The sequence below is a fragment of the Onychomys torridus genome, chromosome 18, assembly GCF_903995425.1.
Source record: "Onychomys torridus chromosome 18, mOncTor1.1, whole genome shotgun sequence".
Taxonomy (NCBI): Eukaryota; Metazoa; Chordata; class Mammalia; order Rodentia; family Cricetidae; genus Onychomys; species Onychomys torridus.
The window spans coordinates 16,829,492-16,854,242 of record NC_050460.1 but is presented as its reverse complement, the minus strand read 5'-3'; the positions used below and the strand labels follow the sequence as shown (position 1 = coordinate 16,854,242).

Genomic DNA, 24,751 nt, shown 5'->3' with positions numbered 1-24,751 from the left:
TACTAACTCGACTTCCTAGCACAGTGCTATAATTTAGGATAATGTACAGCTTCCTACTTTGGAATATTGAACTTTTGCAACCATTTATAATAGGCAGCAATGTGATAAAACTTACTACATTCATTTTTCTTTCATATCACAAAGAAAGTTTCCCTGAACTAAGATTAGAGGATTGCTGCTTTTGCTTTTAATTATAATGTTTTTTTTTAAATCTGCTGTGTGTGTGTGTGTGTGTGTGTGTGTGTGTGTGTGTGTGTGTGAGTATGTGTGTGTATGTGTGTGTGTGTGTGTGTGTGTGTGTGTGTGTGTGTGTTTTAATGAATATGAGTGCAGGTACTAGAAAGTGATATGTGTAGAAGTCAGAGGATAGCCACAGGCAGCAATCTTTGCCCTCCACTCTCTTTGAGACACGGTCTCATTCACTACTGTGTGTGCCAGGCCATCTGCAATGAAAACTTTAAGGTATTCTACTGTCTCTACCCCCACTTTTTAGATACTCTACTGTCTCTACCCCCACCACTTGGTTTCCATATGAGTTCTTGACATTCACACTCAGGTCCTCAAAATTGTATGGCTGTCTTCCCAGGCCTAATTTTAAGTTTTATTAGCCATAAAAATTTGTTCCAACTTACGTTTGTTACTATCAATGCTAAAAGTGTGCTGAGTCCATCAATTTTCTGGTTGCTTGTTACTGTTCTTATACAAATTACATAGATAAAAGTCCACACTTACTTTTAATTTGTGGATGCCTTTGTAGTAATATTGAATAGTTTAAGCACTTATTACTAGTGTCTTTTTTTAAAGATTTTATTTATTTATCATGTATACAGTGTTCTGTCTGCACATATCCCTACAAGCCAGAAGAGGGCACCAGATCTCATTACAGATGGTTGTGAGCCAACATGTGGTTCCTGGGAATTGAACTCAGGACCTTTGGAAGAGCAAGCAATGCTCTTAACTTCTGAGCCATCTCTCCAACCCCCTACTAGTGTCTTTTGGATAAATATATTTTTTATTTGAAGCCCTGAGAATCAAGCTCAGGACCTGGTGCTTATTAGCCACACTCTACCCTTATTTGCCTATTTTTATGGCTATCACAATTAACTGTCTGTAGTCAGATTATTTCCTGTGTCCTGCTGGCGGTTGGGACAAATCTCTCCCACTTGCATCCCCCAAGTAAACACACAGAGGTTTATATTAATTAAAACTACTCAGCCATTAGCTCAAGCTTACTACTGACTAGCTTTTGCATTTAAACTCAGCCCATTTCTGTTCACCTAAATGTCACCATGTTTTCTGTGGCTTTACCTGTATGACATTACATGCTGCTTCCTGGATGGCGGGCTGGCGTCTCCTAACTCAGCCTTCTTCTTCCCAGAATTCTCCTTATCTGTTTATCCCACCTATACTTCCTGCCTGGCTACTTACTGGCCAGTCAGCATTTTATTAAACCAGCATACAAAAGCAATATCCCACAGCAACGGTCCTAAGCATGATAGACATATCAATGTTATTCGTATTTTGCGGGTTTTCAAAATCACACAGTTTTGGTGTTATTATGATTTGCTTTCTGTGGGCACTTGTTTTCTGTTTTCATGGTCAAAGCTGTGATTCTCTACATTATAGCTTCCTTACGTCCCCAAACATACTAACATGATTCTTCTTCCACAGAAAGAAAATAGTTGTTTCCTGCTAGGTTTCTGACCAGTTATTTTATGTTGTTCTGTGACGATGTAAACTTCCTGTGTGTAGAACTGCAGTTGCTCCTTTAAGAGAGAGACTGTGAAGCCTTTGGGAGTGAGGTGGAGACAGCACTGGGAACAGGAGATGGTAACTGGAATTCAGTTGCAGGCTGACATCTTCAAGCTGAATTACACAACAATTAACATTTCATGGTAGCTCTAAGCCCCACTCTTTTTTATCAACAATTCATCTGGGGATTTACTTTTATTTTTTGAGCTGAGGATCAAACCCAGGGCCTTGTGCTTGCCAGGCAAGTGCTCTACCACTGAGCTAAATCTCCAACCTGGGAATTTACTTTTTAAATGTAGTCATTTTCTGCTGTCTTGTGAAGCACTTACATTGTCTCAAATTTCAACTCTGAAAAACATATCCGCAGCACATACACACACACACACACACACACACACACACACACACACACACACACCAGAGAATCCTAAAAACACCCTCTTCATCTGGGGCTCCGAGAGACACGGTGTCATTAGTCTACCCATGATCAATGCTTCTTGCCACTGGCTGCATTGAATTTCTCTGGAGTCTGAAAAAAAAAATGTTTTTAAATCTGATGCCTGTTTCTGATGGTGGTGGTGGTGGTGGTGGTGGTGGTGGTGGTGGTGGTGGTGGTGGTAGTGGTAGTGGTGGTGGTGGTGGTGGTGGTATAGTTGTGCTAGACTAGAACTAGAACATCCAGCAAGCAAGGCAACTCTATGGCCAACCTGTGCATCCCATTTTTGCCGCCTGGCTCCCACACTCAATTTCAGCTTTGATCTTGGGGTAGCTGGGAGTTGTTTCTTTGTTTTTCTTTTTTCATACTTCCCAGGTGATTCTAATATGCAGCCAAGACTGAAACCAACAGTATCACTTCAAAACTGCCAAGGGACTGAGTCTTAAGGTGTTTTACTAAGAGAAAGAACTAGAAACTTCCTATCCTTTCATAAACACCTGCATCTTGGTATTAGATTTTCATGAGAAACACAGAAAAAATATTTTGGATATTACATAAATTTCCAGAATTCCTTTTTTGTTGCTTTCTTCCTTCATTACTTAAAGACTATAAAAGGTCATAGTTTTAATGAGTAGTTTTTTTTTTCAAGTGTTATTTTAGAGTTTTCAAAATACAGAGGAGCAACCCCAGAAAATTTGATAATTAATAAGAAACAGGACTACAGGTACAGTTAAGAGGCAGAATGCTCACCTGGTGTGATCAAGGCTCTAGCCAATAAAAAACAAAAGAAGGAGGGAGAGGGAGAGGGAGGGGGAGGGGGAAGAAGAGGGGGAGAGGGAGAGAAAGAAGAAGAAAAGAGGAAGGGAGTGAGGAAAGATGAAAGGAAGGAAGGAAGGAGAGAAAGGAAGGAGAGAAGCAGGGAGGAAGGGAGAAAGAAAGGAAGGGAGGAAAGAAGGAAGGGAGGGAGAGAAAAACAAAAAAGTATTGTGGCAACAAAAAGGTTGTGTTGTATTTTATAGTTCTTTTTCTGTGCCAAGAATGAATAGCACAAGGGGGGAAGACTATTCAAAGCAAGAAGGCATTTGGAACACCTTGTTTGACTGACACTTTGACACTGTGGCTAGGTTTCATTCAGATGGGTATGGACTCCCATGCCTAACCCTAACTTCTGTTCCCATGACCAACATCTACCAAAATTTCACAGCCTGACATGTGGCTGGATAACACAGCTCCAGTCTCATTGAAGATTATCCTTTCCCTGCTGCTCAGCAATCATGGAGGGTTTGAATCATAAGAGTTTTAATACATTATTAACTATACTAGCAAGAAACTTGATGTCCCAAGGTACAGATGAAGCAAAATCATGTTGTATTTCCCCATTTTTGTGGCTTTGGAATAAGTACAAGAATAATGTAATTCAACCCCTACCCCCACACACACACCAACAGAAATATTTTTGATATTATTTGTCCTAACCACACCTACCAAAAAAGACATGAGGGCTGGTAAGGTAGTTAAGCAGATAAAGGCACTTGCTGCCAAGCCTTGTCCTCTGCGTTTGATCCCCAAAATCATCATAGCAGAAGGAAAAAACAACTCCCACGAGTTGTCTTCTGGCCATCACACAAACATGTGCACACACACACACACACACACACACACACACACACACACACTAAATAAATGTGCCACTTTGCACAGCCTTGGTGCAGGGAGTGGGGGCTTGGACCTGCCTCAATTGAATGTACCAGGCTCTGCTGACTCCCCATGGGAGACCTTGCCTTGGAGGACATGGGAATTGGGGGTGGGTTGTGGGGAAAGGCTGGGGGACAGGAGGAGGGAGGACAGAGGAATCTGTGGTTGGTATGTAAAATGAATAGAAAATCTCTTAATAAATAAATGTAACCAATAAAGCAGAAATGATTGTTTAATTTGTGCCTGAGTAATCAAGTTATAAAATAGTATGATAAAACTGCCCAAGAAGATACAGCTGAATATAATAACAGTTAGCGTCTGACTCCCATTTTCAGCCTAGACTTCCTCCCAACAAGGTAGTTGGACCATATGTCTTCTTACCATGCAAGCTGGGATTGAGGAAACGCAGCAGTAACCTAGGAGGTGATCATCATGTAATCATTCGGGAGGGTCCTGGCTCCATCTGCAGTCAGCCAAGAGCACTGGTTTCATTATCCTCAGTTTGTGATTTTTGTGACAAACTACATGTACTGTTCTGGGAGGGCCAAGTCCAAGTTTTCAAGGATGTTCCAATAGATGGCCCTATTATACCCACACACATCCTGGCATCCCATGAGTGGACTCAATGGGGGGAAACAGTATGAAGTTAGGAGATAATAGTGGATCAGGAAAGAACTGGAACAGAGGGAATAGGGGATTAGACTTGACCAAAACACATTGTATGCATATAAATAAAATCCTCAAATAATAAAAGATATCGTGTTTCTTATTAGCAAAAAGAAAAAAAAAAGGCCCTGCACCTTATGCTGCCAAACATTGTGCTTCGTTTTCGAGAGAGGTCATTAATATGAGTATTGCAGTATCTACCGTGTTTTCTGAAACATAGGATGAGAAGTATCTCTCACTAGAGTTCAGATGAAAGAAAGCAGCCGCATGCCTCCATTTAGAAGAAGAGTGTAAGACATTCTTATGAATGTTATACTGGCAATCCTGAAAAGTATTACTGCTCGTAAGTAGCTAATGTCTGGGCATCTCACAGGGTGGTGGTCTGGGCCCTGTCAGTCAGCTGCTCTGTATGGGTTCCCTGTCTACTTATCTCCCTCTTCCCCTTATACACTCTTCCTAGAGGCTCCAGCTTATGTACATGTCCAGGGCTCCTTTAGGGTGGGAGCCGGCTCAGCACTGCTCACTACACTGATCCTAACTGGATCTTCAGTCAGTGTTGCAGATGCACCCACCATGCAAAGGTAACAGAGAAGGGAAGGCAGAGATCAAGTGGAGAGACAGAGGGACAAAGGGGTCAAAGGAAGCTCGGGGTCCCAGATGAACAGGTTTAAGCTCTGATTCTGTTAGTTAGTCTTTATGTGTCCTTGGACAAATTTCATAGCCTTCTGTGCCTTACTCCCACACTGTGAAAAGCCTGGGGTAATAATAGACACACCTCACAGGGGTTTGTGGCAGTTAATTAAAGTTCTTGGCACATAATTAGGTTTCTCTAAAAAATCCTGCTGCTATTATGATCATCATCATTATTGTTCCAGAGTAAAGAACTGGAAACCATGGAGAAAACTGTTTCCTAGGCTGTCATAACAGATCACCCCATACTGGATGGTTTAAAGCAAGGGAAATATATTGCCTCACAGTTCAGGAGTTCCGAGGTCCACAATCAGAGTATGCCTTAGTGGGCTCATTCAGGAGACTCTGGAGAAGAACCCAGCCGCTGCCACTCACTGAGCTTACATAATGGAGTACATCACATTATCTGCTTTCAGCTCTTCTGCATCCCTATTTCTTCTTCTTTCTGTTTCCTACAAAGACAGTTTTGCTGCCCTTCTTATCTACCCTAACCCAACATAATTTCATCTCAAACCATATTCTAATTATGTCTGTAAAACCCTTATTACACATAAGGTCATAGTCTCTAGCAACTACCGGTAGATTGGGATCAGCTAGGAAGAGTAACCGCCTCTAACCTTGGATATGAAGTTCATAGGCTCAAATGACTGTGATGTATAAGTAAACAATTAGGCAAAACAGGCTAGCTACCTTCCAGGTCATCAGCTGTGAGTATTCTCTTGTTTAAACTGTGACAAACATCCTTGGAGGAAAGTTGGAGGTACCCAACAGGGCAGACTACACTTGTCTGCCCCTGTATCATCTCTCCTGACATTGCCATTTTATTTTATTATATTTTACCCTGTTCCCTGACACCAGGTGATCAATTAAGAGTGTATGGGATTTGGAGCCTCAGGAAACTGCATTGTAATAACAGGTTCTCCAATTTCATAGCTTCATTTACTACTTCATGGCTTCAGACAGCGTCCTTATCTCATCCAAGCTTTGATTTCCACACAATACCACCAAGAACTTGTAGAGTGACTCTCATCATAAAAACTAATTTGTAAAGAGATTTTACCAAAGAGCTGATGTATGTTCTAGAGAATGATTGTCACTTGCCTCAGTCTGTACCAAAAGCTAATACCAAAAGCCCTGACACCCTAATTATATTAAGAATAGAAATTTGTTTCTCGAAATTCTGGAAGCTAAGACACCCAAAACCAAGGCACTAGTTGGTTGTGCCTGGAAGGACTGGAACTCTATTTCCAAGATGGTGCTCTATTACTGAATTCTCCCAAGGAGACCAACTCCATACTCACCTGGTGACATAGTGCAGTACTCTCTTAATGACATAACTCGGTACTCAACTGGACAAAATGCCCTCTAGTCCTCTCATACATCTTCCAAGCCCATCTTGAGCACTGTGGCCTCCATCATCTCCCAAGTGCCCTACCTCCTACTGTCACACTAACAACCAAGTTTCAACACATGCATTTGGATGATAAATTCCAACAGCCCAAGTATCATTATCATTATAGTAGTTTGTCTCTGTCTTACTCCCTTTGAGAGAAAGACAGCCAAAGGGACCCTGAAGAAAATATGGGAAAATTCAGCAGCATGAATCCTACTTTCTCTACCTCCACCCACTTCCACTTTAGCACAGAGTGCGTAGACCAGTATTTATGGAATTAAATGCCATAGTGACAGCATTCCCAGCATAAGCACAGTCTCAATGAATAAACTTCCAATAGCCTATCGGATTTCAGTCAAACCAGAACAGTCTACAGCAAATCTCTCCCATTCATGGCTGCTGAGCAAAGACAGCATAAAAGTCTGAGGCCTTTGTGTATGTCAACACTCAACAAGGCTTGAACCAACTAGCAAGCTTCATTACCCATCTCGAATGGGTACATTTTCATTTCTCTATTTACTTTTTTTTTTCTGAGACAGGGTTTCTCTGTGTAGTTTTGCACCTTTCCTGGAACTTGCTTTGGAGACCAGGCTAGCCTCTAACTCACAGAGATCCACCTGCTTCTGCCTCCTGAGTGCTGGGATTAAAGGCATGTGCCACCAATGCCCGACTCTATTTACTTTTATGTTACTAAGTTAAAACACACTTTAGAAAATAAAGTAGAAACTTTAGAAAATATAGTAGGCAAAAAGAGCAAAATTATTGCTGGCCTCTATTAATTTATCTTTGACAATATGACATTTTCTCAGTCATTAGTCTGCAACATCAATTTTATTTTTTAAGAAAAATTTTTATTCATTTTACATATCAATCAAAGATCCCCTCTTCCCTCCCCGGCCCCCCAGCCTCCCCTACCAACCCAGCCTCCATTTCCTCCTACAAGGTTAGGCCTCCTATGGGTCCAAACCCCTCCCTCTGACACAAGGCTGTTGCAACATCAGTTTTAACAGCTTTGTAATATTCCCTGTATAAACCTTCCGATATATATTTAACCTATCACTCATTACATGAATTTTTAATATTTTGTTGCTGAAAATAAAAATACAAAGATGCGAGTTTATTTTTATTAATTTTACGAAGTATCAGTAATATGCTAATATAAGCCTATTCCTTTTCCAAATGTTAAATTAACAGAAAAGTTAATCTGATTGGTTTATATGGAACTGATTTTCAGATGCAAACTGGTCTGCTCTTAGCTTTGACTCTATTATCTTAAGCAAGAGCTCTCCCGACCTCTCAATTGCCAGTCCAGCAAGCAATAAACAGTCAGGCTTCTCCAGTCGGCTGCTTAAGTAACTTGTTTAGCAACAGAGCTAATGAGGCCAGTGTCATGGGGTTTGAGCTTTGTATAGACAGACTGGTGAATTCACAGTTCAAAGGCAGTTTTCTCAACTCCAAACAGCTGCGATTTAAATGATGGCTATTTGTCTCCAAGGAACGGGGCAGAAAGCATGGATGGGTCAACACAAATTCACCACCACCATCCTCCAGGTCGGTGGCAAAGAGCTTAGGAAAATACCCGTGACAAATTAAAAAGGAAAAAAAAAAAGGTTGTGGTTGTAGAAGAAGGAAGGACAAGGCTAATACTGGGGGACATAATTGGCTGGCCGTACCCCTCAACAACAGGTTGTATCCCCAGTCTGTATGTATCCACACTTTCCTATATGAGACAAACAACCTAGGACTTCCTAAACAGAAACTGGTGGTGTTAAGTGGTGTCTTCTCTTGCAGCCGACACAGCCCTCGGAACTGACGATGTTTATGATGAGAAAGGATGCCAGTGTGATGTGTCTGTGGAGGACCTCACCCCGCCACTTAAAACTGTCATTCGAGCTATCAGGTGGGTAAAAACTGAACAATGTGAGTCTGGCACGTCTCTGATTGTTTGAATTTCCATGCTGCTATTACCTTTTTTTACAGCAGGTAAGTCTCCTGGCATAATGATCTCCCCTTTTTGTGTTCATCCACATGCTTTTTAACTCATGAAGTAGTTTTATTTTTCTTAAAAAGGAATTGTATACTACATTCAATATGAAATATGTTAAAGAAGGTGGGTGAGCCAGGTGGTGGTCATGCACGCCTTTAATCCCAGCACTCAGGAGGCAGAGGCAGGCGGATCTCTGTGATTTCAAGGCCAGCCTGGTCTACAGAGCCAGTTCCAGGAAAGGTGCAAAGCTACACAGAGAAACCCTGTCTCGGGAAGAAAAAAAAAAAAGTGGGTGGGATTTGAAAAGGTAGGCTACACCAGGGAGATTGTCTAAGAACTAGTGTGCTGTGTTGTATTTGTTGCTTTGAGAGGATTTGGTTTATTGGTGCAACTAGATTTTTTAAAATTATTTTATGCCTTTATTCAATAACATACGTTTCATATTTTGTGCCAAAGGAAAAACCCCTCTAGGCTATTTGAAATAACGTTGAGCTCTAAACATGGGAAGCCCAAGCGACTGTGCAGTGACATACTTCCTTCTGCAATGCAATTGTTTGTAGGGAATCTTAATCTGTTTATTCTACACTGGCAAACAGCTAAGAAAGGACCCATGTTAGCTCCAGCTCATATGTATAAGCCCTCATTCACATATGAAAAATTCATAATGTACATGAACAAGTTGCTGTGTATTCTGCCTTCCTAATTTATTCCCTGTGGAGAAGCTATATCTATGCATATATTGGGTGAATGGATTGAGTTTTTGCTTGACATTTCCTACATCTTACCAAAAAGACAGGAAATGACTTAAAATATCCAAACTAACTTAGTGTGTTCAGATATTTGCTCTAATCTCAGATATCAGTGCAATTAATCATTCAATGCTAGTTTGAGTTTGTCATTTAGCCTAATGTTAGATGTGACTTTGTGGTTTCATTGGAAAACACTGGGCAAGTAGAAATTAGTTACCAGTAAATGTTTGTGGGGGTAAAGGAAACCATGATATTAATGAAAATGTATGTGCTCCAGAGGGTGCTTAAATGATCTGTATTCATAAGCTAACCAGAAGTGTAGTAAAGGTTAATTGCCCTATAAAAAGAGAGGTTCCTTTTTGGCCTAGATGGTCTCAAGTTATGCCCCACATCTCACTGTAACTGTCCATAGTACTACCAGACTTCCTCACTGGGTACCACTTTGAGCAACCAGTTACATAGTTACCATATATCCATGGACAACCTAGAAGTCCTAAGTGACATTTAAGTGAGGCATGATTTTGCATGTCTATAATCCCAGGGCTCAGAAGGCTGAGGCAGAGAAACTGTTGAGTCTGAGGTCAGCCTAGACTACACAGAGAAACCCGACCTCACCAGAAAAAAAAAAAAAAAAAAAACCTACATAAGTATTTAAGTCTAGGGAACTCAGAATACATAGTGAAATAATGTCAGAATCCTTCAATTAAAGGACAGTGATAGGGCTAGAGAGATGGCTTAGAGGTTAAGAGCACCAGTGGAAGGGCCCAAGCTTGATTCCCAGAACTCACATGGCGACTCACTGTAATTCCAGTTCCCATGGGTCCATTGGCCTCTTCTAGACTCCTCAGGTACCAGATACTTATGTAGAGGACAGACAGACATACATGCAGGTGAAGCACCTATACACATAAAATAAAAAATCCTTAAAGGGATGGTGAGGACCAAGAAATGCACTATCTAATATGGAAGGCTATTTAAATTTGAATTAATTAGAATGGAAGACAGTTTAAAATTTAATTGCTCAGTTGCGCAATACACATTTCAAATGCTCAGCAGCCAAAGGCACCCATAGCTAGTGACAACCAGCAATGTTCTGTCATCACAGGAAGTTGTATTGGACGGTACTGCTCTGTGAGTCACCTTCAGATTCTTTACATACACTGAGTATTTCCATCACAGGCCCTAACGTAAAGGTCGGAGAGTTCGGTTCACAAATTCATCTGACTTGCAGCAAGTACATTAAATCTTATCTCGGAGAAGCAGATCAGGCTCCATAAAAGTCAAACTTAACATGGTTCTGTGTCATTTCCACAGACCTTCTGAAACTTTTGCTTCACAGCCTGTAATAAAAGGATCATGGGCTGAAAGAAAGAAAATGAGTTAGGTTTATTCTGCTGTCTTAAGCACTTTAGCAACCGTTTAAGATTTACTCTGCCCTTCCTGAAATTTTTGTAAAGTCTTTTGCCGAATTCCTTTGTTTTTCAGAACTCTTCCCCACCCCACCCCCCACCCCCATCACTGTTTGGTCTGGGATTTTGTATTTTGTTTGTTTTGGTTTTTGGTTTTTGGTTTTTGGTTTTTGGTTTTTGTTTTGTTTTGTTTGTTTGTTTGTTTGGTTGGTTGGTTGGTTTTTAGGGCAGGGACTCATGTAGCCCAGGCTGGTCACAAACACACGATGTAGCTAAAGCTACTCTTAAACACCTGATCCTCCCCAAGGCTGGCATTTCAAGTGTCTGTAACCACACCTAGCATGGTTCTTATTTGTATGTGGGGGTAGTGCACATCTGAGTGTATGGAGAGAAGTCTGCACACCAGTGTGTCCATACAGAAGCCAGAGAAAAATGTCATATACCTTGCTCTATCACTGCCTTGAGACAGGGTCTCTCACTGAACCTGGAGCTAATGATGTTTTAGTTACACTATCTGGTTAACAAACCCTAGCAGTTTTCCTGGCTTTACCTTGCACCCATCTCCTGCTGTCAGGGTTATAGGCTGCTGTAGAAACATCTGGCTTTACAAATAGGTGCTGGAATCTGAACTCATTTGTCCTCATGCTTGGACAACAAGCATTCTTACCTACTTAGCCATCTCCTCAGTGCTTATTCCTTATTTTTAGCTGAACTTCAAGATTGAGGTGTCTGCTTGGTTATGGATTTTGAGGTTGTCAGTAATGATACTTGTTATCTGGGGGATATTTTCTCCCCTGTATTCTGATTCTGCCTGGAGTTGTTTAAATCACTCCTAAATTTCATTTAAAATAATTAGATATTATAAAAAGAAAACACAGACTAAAGAGTTTAATAGCAGTCTGAAGTTGTTCATCCATGAAGCATGTAAGTTAAAGATACATGATTCAGAAGCTGAAGAAATGCTTAGCAGTTAAGGGCACTCTTACAGAGAACCCAGATTCATACCTAGCACATTGGGTAACTCACAGTGGCCTGTAACTCCAGCTCCAGAGGATCTAACACTCTCTTCTGGAGTCCATGGGCACTGCCCTCAGATGCATAAACACATACACATGCTAAACACACACACACACACACACACACACACAAACACACACAAACACACACACAAACCTACACACACTAACATATCATTTAAAATAAAAACTAAACTATTTTTGTAAGACACATAATTCAAAGACTACCCAGTACAACTAATTCTGCAAAGAAATTTGCATCTGTGTGTCCCTAAATCTTATACAAAGTTATTCTTTCCCTGAGGGACTAAGTTCAACATCAACTGGCCAAGAAGTTTAAGCTCTTGAAACTAACCTGAAATAGAGTTTCTTGTGTTGATTATTGACTCTAAGCATGAGCCAACCATTATCTGTCTCTAAATGTACAAGTTTGCTTTGATATTTTCCTTCTTGTTCTTGGTTGTTAGAATATTTAATATGAATACATGAATATGTCTTTTGTATCCCAGGAACTCTTACAAGAGTGATTTTTCTTAAAAGACAAGTTTAGCTCCGGGCAGTGGTGGCGCACGCCTTTAATCCCAGTACTCAGGAGGCAGAGGCAGGCAGATCTCTGTGAATTCAAGGCCAGCCTAGTCTCCAAATCGAGTTCCAGGACAGGCACAAAGCTACACAGAGAAACCCTGTCTCGAAAAACAAAAACAAAAACAAAAAAAAAGTTTAAATTAAAACAAGAGATTAAAAAAATATGGCCAGGCGGTGGTGGCGCACACCTGTAATCCCAGCACTCAAGAGGCAGAGGCAGGAGGATCTGTGAGTTTGAGGCCAGCCTGGTCTACAGAGCTAGTCCAGGACAGGCTCCAAAGCTACAGAGAAACCCTGTCTCGAAAAACCAAAAATAAAAAATAAAAAAATAAAAAAAATATGCATTCCACCACAAAGGTGGCAATATGGAAAAAAATATTACTACATTCACAAACAGCAAACTACCAATTCCTTATATCTATGTATTAGTTTTTATTTAATCTCTCCCAACATCTCAGGAAATAAGATGACTATGACTCATATAGTAAAGACTCTATTACATTTTAATAAAGGATGTTACTTATTTTTGTTGGGTTTTATTTGTTTGTCAAGTTTGTTGCTTCTGCTATATTGAAGTGCTGAGAATCAAACCTGGCTTCTTGCACTAGGTAAATGCCATACAGCTGAGCCTCATGCCCAGCCCTTCAATGTCAATTTTCAAGTCAGTTAATAATGACTCTTCTTAGATAATTTCTAAGATATGTCCTATACTCAAAAGAAGACTTGATTTGGTACATTTCCTCCAAGATTACCACAGACTTTTCTCTAAATGTTTCATCAAGAGGTAATCAACAGCAAATTGATGATAACTATACAGCATTCTGCCCACTTGCCTTTGACTATTTCATGGTAAGACACATGTTTTCCAATCACTCTTTGAAAAATATCACCCATGTACTACACATAACAGCCAAGTTAGGAGATCAGTCTATAGGCCCAACAACAAATGGATGGATCAGGAAACTGGAATACAGACACCAAAAAGCACTACTCAGTCATAAATGAAGAATGAAATGTTATTTACAGAGAAACAAAAGTAGATAGAACTGGGTTGTGTGTCAAATGAAGTAAGCCAGGCCCTTAGAAAAACTGATATGGTGTGTTTCCTCTCATATACAGAATCCACACTTTCAAAAAAAAAAAAAATCATCAGGTTTGTAGGGGGACTCTTTAAAGAAGGAAAAGGGCCAGCAATAGGAAGAAGGGCCCAAAGGATGTTGATAGAAAGTGAATGTTATTGGAGTAAATTGTATACATGTATGAAAATATCATAATAAAGTCAGTTGTTTTTGTATATTGATTTTTTTACATGACAAAAAAGAAACAAAAGGAAAGAAACTGTCAATAAATTACCTTGACATGATATTCCATAATACAGAGCATTTGATTATTTAGGAATTTCTGAAGTTCAGTCAGTGACAGTTACATTTCATGCTTGTATTGGTATTACAATCACTATAGAAGTGTGACTCTGGACTTGATGAGATGGCTCAGTGGTTAAGAGCCATTACTGCTCTTGTAGACCCGAGTTCAGTTTCCAACACCCAAATTGAGTGGCTTACAACTGACCATAACACCAGCTCCAGGAGCTCTAGCACCCTCTGATGGCCTCCATGGACAGCTGCATTCACGTGCACACACTCACACAGAGACTCCTATACACATTTTCAAAAACTGTATTGGGTAAATTCACACATAAATGAATGCATGGTTTATATTTCTTTTAACAAGTGTTTGAAAGTCTTACCAATGCAACTAGATTTTTTTTTAAGTCTCAGAGTGAGACTTTTAAAAATGCAAAAGAAGTTTCTTGTACTGAGCTAGATTATTTCTCAGATATGCACACCAAGACAACAGGAGAGTATTATTTAAAGAACTGGGCATTTGGGGAAAGTGCTATGCTCACTAGACAATGTGGTGTTTATATGCTTCTCACTAGTGTGGTTTCATAGAATTACTATGTCTAGGATGAGAGTAACTCTTAATGAGGTCCTCAGTGACCATTGTTCCTGCATAAGCTGCTGTTATATATGCAGAAAATGTGTGTCTTTTCATATGATTATCTCAGTAGCAGAGTGCCTACCTAGTCCATGTGAATCCCTGGAATTGATCCCCAGGACCCACAAAGCAAAAGTCTGAATAAGAATACTGCACAACCTATTTTTCTACTAAAGATAATTAAAACAATCTAATTCAAACAATCTAATTCAAGTGCTCATTATTTTGAAAAACTGCAAGAGAAGCTACTGATTTTATTATGTTCCTAACTTCTCTTGATATTTATATCCAGTAATCACCATGCCTATTATGTCTCCTGTAGGCAACCTTTTATATCCCAAGTCAAGCCAACTGTTTAAAGAATCAAATGAAACAATAAACTCAAGAAGTGAAAACTCAAGGAATTCTCTTTCTGTACTGAAACTGCAGCCCAAGGCCATGTATAATCAGACAAGCGAGCACTTTACCAATGAGCTACATCCCTAGCTCCTTAAAGAATTATTTAACTAAAATTTAAAAAAAAAGAATTATTTAACTGACTCTATTCTGGCACTATGTATGGATCATCCACCCTACATCATTACCATACTGAGATGACTGCTTGGGAAATCTGATCCAAGAAATAAGATATCCTATATCCAGCCCTGTGCCTCTCACAAGGATGGTGATACTATTGCCCTAACTGTGGAGAAGATTAAATGAAGTAGTTTTTGCAACTGTTGAGAGCTGTGCTGACTTATGGTAAGCACTGAACCAATGCTAATGATTAGCCCTTGAGTTGACTGGGCTCCTTAGCACCTTTCAGCATGCCTTCTCCTCTGCCCCTCTGTGAAGAAGAGTGCTGGCCTTTTCCTCCCTGCCGGCTCCCATGACAAGTCACATGAGAGGAGTATTCCTTTCCCATTGCTAAGACATGTTTTTAGCTCCCAAAATATTTACAGCCTGGTTGGCCTGCATCCCTTCCCAAAGGTATGCTAACTATGACCCCTCTGAAGTTATTCTATTATCTAGACTGATAAATAATTCAGAATTAAAGGTTATTTTTTTTTTATCCAATCATAAATCAATGTCCCAAGTAGATCTCTCCTCCCTTCCTGCTCAGGGTGTGACTGTCCCACCACCTCACCCTACCCCCCACCACACACACACATACACACACACACACACACACACACACACACACACACACACACAGTCACTCAGGTACTTCTAAAGAAGTAAGAATTTAGGTGTGGTGGCATGCAACTGCAACATTCGGGAGAGTAAAGAAGAAGATGGCAAGTTCCATGCCAACCTTGGTTATATAGGGTGGAGGAAAAGAAGAGGAAGGAGAAGGGGGGAAAAGAGCAGAAGGAGGAGAGGAAGAAGCAAAGATAAAGGGTTACCAGTCATCTCTCTTACATCCTTTCATCCCTGCTTACAGTCATGAGGACCAGCAAAAAAAAAAAAATATGGTCAGCCATGATGTCCAGCAGGATAAGATAATTGGAGTGTGCATCAATCAACAGGTCTAAAGAATATGGCATTCAGGGAAGGGTATAACAAAGAAACCTGGTTGATCTGGAGGTTAGGTATGATAACCAGGAAGGTGATTAAAAGGGAGGTGCTGACTTGTAGGTTATTTGAGGGGTGGCGTATTAAACATGGGTGAACTGCAATTACAGAAAAATGTACAAGTAAAAGCAGTATTAGAGTGTTAGTAGAGAGTGGCAAACCAGGAAGATACAGGTAAAATTGAAGATGGAGCCTGAACAATTTTAAAGAGTAGGAATCTGAAAAGTCTTTATATAGAGAAGCAAGTTTATCTGGTAGGTGCTTTATTCTAAAGTTTGAAAAGATGCTATGATTGTCAAGCAAAGAGAAGATTGAGAAGTAAAGGCTACTGTTTAATACTATATATAATAACGTATATATAATATATGCAATATATAATATATATTTAATACTGTATATATCGAATACTATATATATATATATATTATTATACTACCATACCCATAGATTACATATACATATATGTAACCTTATCCACTGAACCATCTCTGTAATCTATGAGGATGGTTCAGTGGATAAGTGCTTTATGTATAAGCAACAGTGTGGTGATATTGTGTTCCCCAACATATTGTGCACCCTAATAAATTTGTCTGGGGTCAGAAAACAGAACAGCCACTAGACAGACATAGAGGCCAGAAAATGGTGGTACTCACACCTTTAATCCTAGCCTTCTGGAGGCAATGATCCATCCAGATCTATGTGAGTTCAAAGCCACACTGGAAACAGCCAGGCATGGTGATTTACACCTTTAATCCCAGGAAGTAAGCCTTTAATCCCAGGAAATGATGGTAGAAAGCAGAAAGGTATTTAAGGTGTGAGGACCAGGAACTAGAGCCTGGTTAAGCTTTTAGGCTTTGGAGCAGCACAGTTCAGCTGAGAGGCATCCAGTCTGAGGAAACAGGATCAGCTGGTGAAGTGAGGTGGCTGTGGCTTGTTCTACTTCTCTGATCTTCCAGCATTTACCCCAATACCTGGCTTCAGATTTGTTTTTATTAATAAGACCATTTAAGATTCATGCTACACATGAGGGCCAAAGTTAGAAATCTGGACACTCATTAAAAGCCAAGCACTGCCAGGCGGTGGTGGCACACGCCTTTAATCCCAGCACTTGAGAGGCAGAGGCAGGTGAATCTCTGTGAGTTTGATGCCAGCCTGGGCTACAGAGTGAGTGCCAGGACAGGCATCAAAACTACACAGAGAAACCCTGTTTCAGAAACCAAAAATAAATAAATAAATAGATGCAAAGGGACACAAAGGAAAAAGAGAGTGACTTGAAGAGAGCAGAGAGATGACTGGCAGACAGAAGGAAACAAGGGAGGTGTAGCAGAAGACGACCTGCAGGGAACAGCTTGAGTAAGAGACAACTCTTAAAATGTGCTAAGTGCTGCTAAGAGCTCAGAAAGATCGAGTAAGAGGTCCTTGGAAAGTGTCCATCAGAGTCAACAGGACTCCAGAGGGAAAAACCAGGATAGGTGGAAGGGTTTGAAGTCAGATGGCAAACAGAACACTTTTAAAAACTTGATATTGTAATCTTTAGCTCTAACATGAGCGCAGGTGTCAAGAATTTCTTTGTGACGAGCAAAGACTCAACTCCTCCAAAATAGCTCACATCTGATCAGCAAATGAAGAGCCAGTGATGGCTTGTCAAACCTTCTGAGGTGGATATGCAAATCAGACCTCCCTGTCACCCTGGTTGGATGACAGAGTTTCCCAATGTTCTTCCTGCCAGTACCTGTGCTGAGAGGCAGGCATGTGACTGTTCTCTTGGCCCCTTCCTAAAATGCAATCTCAGCTCTGAATCCTTAGGTCTCACTTTGTACTTCAGATAAAAATACTTCACCAGAGAAGAGGTGATATTTGCCATTATAGGTTGTTGTTGTTGTTGAATCTACGAGCTGTTTGGTCATCTCCAGTTCTTAACCTTGCTGATGGCATCTCTGCTGTTTTAATAGAGGTGATGGATGTTTGTTTTTCACATCACTACTGAGATATTCTTGACAGCCATGCCACAGTAAAGGGTGCTGCCACCAAATGTTGTAAGGATCATTTAGCACATGTTTTTAAAATCAGTTAATATATTCCCTAGGACATTTTTGTTTGTTTATTTTTTGAAGATAATCACTTGTGGCCACATTTTCACTGAAGCTGAATTAAATTATTGTGCCTCTTGATGAGAGATTTTTTGTTTTTCCTCTTTTTTGTCTTTCTTTCTTCCTTCCTTCCTTCCTTCCTTCCTTCCTTCCTTCCTTCCTTCCTTCCTTTCTTTCTTTCTTTTTCTTTCTTTTTTCCTGGAGCTGAGGACCAAACCCAGCTAGGCAAGCACTCTACTACTGAGCTAAATCCCCAACCCCTTTTAAAAAAAAAAAACAACTTTGATTTGGTTATAATTTAAAACTGGGTGTCCTTTTTGTTGCTGGAACAAAATGGTTTAAGAACAATGGAGTGTATGAGTACTTATTTACTTATTCCTTTCACACTTTAAATTTTATACAGAATTTTGCACTCCTAGAAAAACAAAATCCCCAAATTTAGTTAACATGGCAAGGTTAAGCAGACCATGGGAGGAAATTAACTATTTATAGACTTGCTTGGATCTACAAGTTTCTGCTTGAGTTTTACTATCTTATACTCTTAAAAAAGAAAATTCACCAAACCTATAGAACATGCTCCTCAGTCTTTCAGCTAGAGAACAATAATTCAGGCTGGGCATGGTGGTAGACGCCTTTCATCCCAGCACTCAGGAGGCAGAGGTGGGCAGATCTTTGTGAGTTCAAGTCCAGTCTGGTCTACTGAGTGAGTTTCAGGATACCAAGAGATATCCAAAGATGTACATATGTATAGCCTGTATCCAAAACCAAAAAGAAGAGGAGAGGGAGGAGGAAGATGAGCAACAGCAACAATAGCAGAAGGAAGAAGAAAAGAAGGCACTCTTTTGTCAGAAGTGGAAACAATTCAGCCACGGAATTTGCTCTAAGCCAGACAACTGATGTGCAACAAGTGAAGCCAGTTTGTAGATCTCTACTAAGAGCCAAAAAAAAAAATGGGTCTAGAGGGACAGCTCAGTGGTTAAGAGCATTTGTTGCTCTTTCAGAAGACCCAGGTTCAGTTCCCAGCAGCTACATGGTGACTCATAACTATCCATAACTCCACTTGCAGAGGATCTGGTGCCTTCTCCTAACCTCCACGTGCACCAAATATACATAGAGTGTGCATACATACATGCAGGCAAAAACATTACATACACAGAATAAATCTTTTTTAAAAAGCTAAATGGCTAAAACCCATTCTTCATGGTTTGCCTTGACCAGCCTAAATAGGGAGTGTGGTGGGGGTGGGGGCTTAATATGTCATGGGAGACCTGTCCATTTCTGAGCAAATACATAGGAGGAGTGGATGGGGGGATGGGAGACAGAGGAGGGAGTAGGAGATGAAGGAGGGGAGGCTTCAGTCAGGGTGTCAAAGAAATAAATTAAATTTTTAAAAAGCTAAAAAGCAAGAGAAAGAGTGAGAGAGACTGAGTCAGGCATCTAAGATCTCCCGAGCTTCCCTAGTAACTAGTATCCTACCTAGTCTGAAATGAAAGGATAGATTAGTCTTAGCTGTGTGTTCCTTTAACTTGATTTGCAGAATCTTCAGAAAATAAATAAATACTGTGTCCTCAAATACAAGCATATATTGTTGAATTATGTTTATATATTAACAGGAAAATAGTATCACTAAGTATCATTGTGAATAGCACTTATACTTACAATAGAAGCACAAATTATCAAGTCATGCAGACCTAGTTGTCTATAGGTTTGCTCCATAAATAATAATGCCATCCTTGAGTTAAGGTCTAAACATCAAGAGAGGTTTAGCTTGGGGTATGGCAGGGGCAGTTGATGATCCAAAGTCTCTATGTCACTCAAGAATGAGCACTGGGACCTTAACTTGTTTTGTTTTTGATTTATTTGTTTTGTTTTGATTTTCAAGACAGGCTTTCTCTGTTTAGTGCTGGCTGCCCTGAAACTCACTTTGTTGACTGCCCTTGAACTCAGAGATCCATCTGCCTCTGCCTCCTAGTGCTGGGATTAAAGGCATGCACCACCAGGCCCAGGTAGGACCCTTGATTTTTTTTTTTTTTCTGTTTTTTTTCAAGACAGGGTTTCTCTGTGTAGCTTTGGGCCTTTCCTGGAACTCACTCTGTAGCCCAGGCTGGCCTTGAACTCACAGAGATCCACCTGGCTCTGGCTCTGCCTCCGAGTGCTGGGATTAAAAGCGTGCACCACCACCGCCCTGGTGGGACCCTTGATTTTAAAGGTGTTAGATGTTGGCATGTGGTGGTGGCACACACCTTTAATTCCAGCACTCGGGAGGTAGAGGCAGGCAGATCTCTGTGAGTTCAAGGCCTACAAAGCTGCAGAGCAGATGAACCCCAAAGGCCAAAACAAAGTAGGGAGATGGGTCAGAGAGGAACCACACATGCTCTACAGAAACATGAGATGGTAATATATAGTCACTTGAGGAGCTTTAGAGATGGACATGCATAGCCTGTCACCTCCAGAAATCATGTCCTACCATCTCCTCCAGTCTAGCTGAACACTTCCTTCTGCCCATTTGCCAGCTGCCTTACTAAACTCAGCCTTAAAGGAGATTGTCTCTTACATTGGCTGCCCTCAAGAACAAGAGTTTCACTGGGTAGTGGTGGCGCACGCCTTTAATCCCAGCACTTGGGAGGCAGAGACAGGCAGATATCTGAGTTTGAGGCCAGCCTGGTCTACAGAGCGAGATCCAGGAAAGGCACAAAGCTACACAGAGGAACCTAAATAAATAGATTGATTGATAGATAAAATTTCATTAAATCTCTGTGGCTTAGGGTGTAGCTCAGTTGATAAAGCACATTCCTAGCATTCACAAGACTCTGGGTTCTATCCTTTGTAGCACAACAAAGAAGTGTGTGTGTGTGTGTGTGTGTGTGTGTGTGTGTGTGTGTGTGTGTGTGTTTAGTCTGGTGTGGTAGCTACAGCCTATATTTCCAGGTACTCATACCACTTGAGTCCAGGAACTCAAATCCAGCTTGGGCAACATGGTGAAACTCTGTCTCGAAATAAGAGAAAAAAAGAAAATAAAAAAAATCTCTGGGTCATATCCTAGACCAATTAAATCAGAATTAGAGTCAGGGCCCAAGCTCCCTGGGTGATTCCAATGAGCAGCCAAGCTTGGGAAGTAGAGCTGTCTTCACAGTCAATCAAACGTTCTTCAGTTCACAGCCGGCTGGACCCTCTCTGCCCTGCACATGGCTTGGCTGCTGGCCAGGCCCATCCATCTGCGTGGTGGCAGCGGTAGTCACTGCTGCTTCTGTTTTCCCATTATTCTCCTCTCTGCATATTCATGTCTTCACCCTGATTTAGAGGACTAGAACAAGAAAGACTCTTGCCAGATCTTATAACTCATGGCAACACAATAAATGCACCTACGTTTCCTTGGGTCCTCAAAAGCACGTGTGTGTGTGTGTGTGTGTGTGTGTGTGTGTGTGTGTGTGTGTGTGTGTGTGTGTGTGTGTGTTTATTTATAGACATATTCTCCCCGGAGTTTAACTTTGCTGTAGTTCCTTCGTTCTCAGGAAAAAAAAAAAAAAAATGTAGGAGCAGGCTCTCCGGTTTGGGGATGAGGTGCCAATTTGGGTCTGTGGTGAGTCTTTCCTGCCCTCTAGTGGTGTTATGAGAGCATGACAGATTTGTTCAACAGGCTCACTTGCACTCCTAGCCTCTTGCTTAGAAAGCGTCTGTCTGTCTGTTAGTCCACTGATGGAAACGACTCGTGTGGAGAAGAATCTGCTGAGCGTGAACCTGACTTCTCAACTTTTTATTTACCCTCCAAAGGCCAGCCAGAAATTGCGATAACAATAGGTAAAGGTTTGTTGAGTATGTTACATGCCAGGCACTTGTGAGTAAAAAGAGGCCCTACTACAAAGTGCCGAAATATTAAGACAGTGGTATACTGTCATAATTAAGGGCTTACCCCTGGAGTCAAACTGACTCATCTCCTATCCATGCTTGATAGTTTTTTAATATCGGCCAAGTTACTTAGTCTCTCTCTGTATCACAGGTCCTTATCTGCAAAATAACCATGTACAATCTAATACTATCATCATCCTAATTATTAGATACATTTTAAAGGTCCTAATTTCACCCTAGAAAAATGTCCTCGGGGTTGGGGATTTAACTCAGGGGTAGAGTGCTTGCCTAGCAAGTACAAGGCCCTGGGTTCGGCCCTCAGCTCTGGAAAAAAAAAAAAAAAAATGTCCTCAAACACTCCCTTTTTTCCCAGGCAATGAACAAGCTATAGTCAAGTTCTTTCGTAAACATGGAAGAGGCCCCCAAGGTCTTCGGCCTCTTTGACAAGATTTTCATTTATTCCTAGTTTCTTGGCCCTTCCTCATAGTTCCTATCTAAACCAGGGATCAGAGATGACAGCTAGAAGTCAAAACTCTAACCCAAAAATGTGTTTGGTGCAAATTAAGTGTTATTGGGTCCTATCTGCATTTGTTTGTTTATTTTTTTTCCAGAAGTTTGTCTTTCTAGCAGAAACCGTAAGGCCTGCAGGACACAGAACTTACACTTGCTGGCCCTTCATCTAGAAAACCTCCTTGCCTTTCCTTAAGTGTTTTAGTTTCTCTGCATTCACACTCACCTATGTCTGCAAAGGCAAGACATAGAACTTCCAAGATGCAGAACCAGCTTTCACCCTTCTACCTGCCAACCCAGGACTTCCCAAACCCCAGATCTCCCTTCCTTCCCTTATTCTTTTTTTTTGGGGGGGAGGGGTTGAGACAGGGTTTCTCTGTGTAACTTTGGAGCCTGTCCTGGAACTCACTCTGTAGCCCAGGCTGGCCTCGAACTCACAGAGATCCACCTGGCTCTGCTTCCCGAGTAAAGGCGTGCGCCACCACCACCTGGCCTTCCCTTATTCTTAGAGCTAAAAGTCTTAGTATCTGAAGTACAGTGGTCTTGGAGATGGGAAAAACTCATAATGGAACAGCTTCTCTTATGATATGTCCCTTAAACCAAGTGCAGTGAAACACACCTTTAATCCCAGCACTCATGAGGCAGAGGCAGGAGGATCTTTGAGTTTGAGTCCAGCCTACAGGGTGAGTTCAAGGACAGCCAGTGCTACATAGAGAAACCCTATCTCAAAAAAGCATACACACACACACACACACACACACAAAGATATTCCCTCAGTTTTTAACACACTTATTTCTTCCTTAGGTCTAGATTATTAAGTCATGAACTTCTTTTCACTGGTAGGTAACCAGAAAATGACCTGCTCTCTCTTCTTCTCAAAGGCTAACAGAATAGATTGTAAAAATCACAGTGCTCTCTGGGAGATAATACATTTCTAAGCAAAACTGACAGACTACATTGAGAGTAGTGAATATGTATCCTGAAGTGGGATGTAACTAAGCAAAGAACCCCTGTAGCTGTTGAAAGGGAAAATATTGCAATTGGAACGAAGAGAGCTTTTGACAGAACGAAGATAGTGAGGTGAAGGGGAAGAGTGAATTCCAAGCATGGGTCCCTCCAGAAAGACCAAGATGAAGATGGAGAAAGTGATTGATGTGGCCTGGCATTCCCTTGTGCATGTGTCAGTGGTCGCATGCCTGGCCTGCACAATCTTTTCTCAGTTATAGAGTTGCCTGCCTCTGGCCCTCCCTGTAAAGCAGCTCTCTGGATTGGTGCACTGTGGGCCTTGACATCAGCAATGACTTGCCTCTTGTGAGTTGTATGACCTTGGAGTAGGTTACTCAAACTCTTTAGCTTTCCCTTGACTCAAAGAGCAAAGGTGGGAATTTATTAGTTTTGAGTTGATGTGATGCAAATAAACCACTCGGCACATTGCCCCACATCCAGAAAGGTATGATGAATAGAGAGGCACACAGCATTTAGTTGTGCAGGGCAAGAGCTATGTCTTGTTCAACTTTGTGCCTTTACCACCCGGCTGTGCATCCAGCAAATGATACTGTATGCTCATATCCAGGTCACTGCATTAGACATGCAGAGGCAATTTGGGGCATTCCAGTGATGACCAGAGAAAGGAGGAACTGCCACAGAAAGCAAGGATGGCAAGATGGACTCATATATGCCCTCTCAAGCTTACCTTCACCTCTAGGTTTTCCCCCTCTCTACCTCTAACCTTGATTATGAACAGTGTGTCTGTCTCTGAAGAACTGAAAGGAGATCAGATACAGACAAAGGGCATCACTCATACTCAGTCTTCCTTACAGCAAACTTGGAACAGATCATTTCAGACATACTTACAGTAGTGTCCCAGAAACAGAAAACTAAGGTTATTGTTGTTGCTCTGCTGTTTGTAACAATATATTGTTATGTTGCCTACACTGGCCTTGAACTCCTGACTCGGTAAGCCTTCTGCTCAGTCTCCTGAGTAGCAATGTCTGTAAAGAAACACCTTGATGCTTAGCCCAAAGTTTTATTCTCTTTTAGACACTAGCCATATTTTCTTTTTATTGTGTTGATTCTAAAATGTGGTACCATTCATGCTGTGGTATGTACAGTTAAAAAGGCAACACACAAATTGAAATAAATGCCATAGAGAACTAATTAATGCAATGCTTTATCAATTAAGTAAGGGGAGGTCTTCTTTAAGGAAAAAAAGAGGTAATTCAGTTTGGAGGGTGTTTACATCAGGCCAGACAACACAACAGAGGCCACTGCACACAAGCTGCAGCTGATGGAAATATTCTGCCTTGTGTGGCAGTCCACATTCCCCTACCCTTGGGAGAAAAAGATGAACTGCTGAGGACCCCACTCTGCTGTCT

At 41.1% G+C, this 24,751-nt stretch overlaps 1 protein-coding gene across 3 annotated transcripts in view; it reads left to right on the top strand.

Moving 5' to 3' along the window:
- Window positions 1–24,751, top strand: part of Kcnq5 (potassium voltage-gated channel subfamily Q member 5) — a 557,910-nt gene that overhangs the window by 524,325 nt on the left and 8,834 nt on the right. For all 3 annotated transcript variants that reach the window (XM_036167994.1, XM_036167993.1, XM_036167995.1), the window contains one exon: window positions 8,424–8,532. In XM_036167994.1, the coding sequence (XP_036023887.1) occupies window positions 8,424–8,532 (109 nt within the window). The remainder of the gene's footprint in view (window positions 1–8,423; window positions 8,533–24,751) is intronic.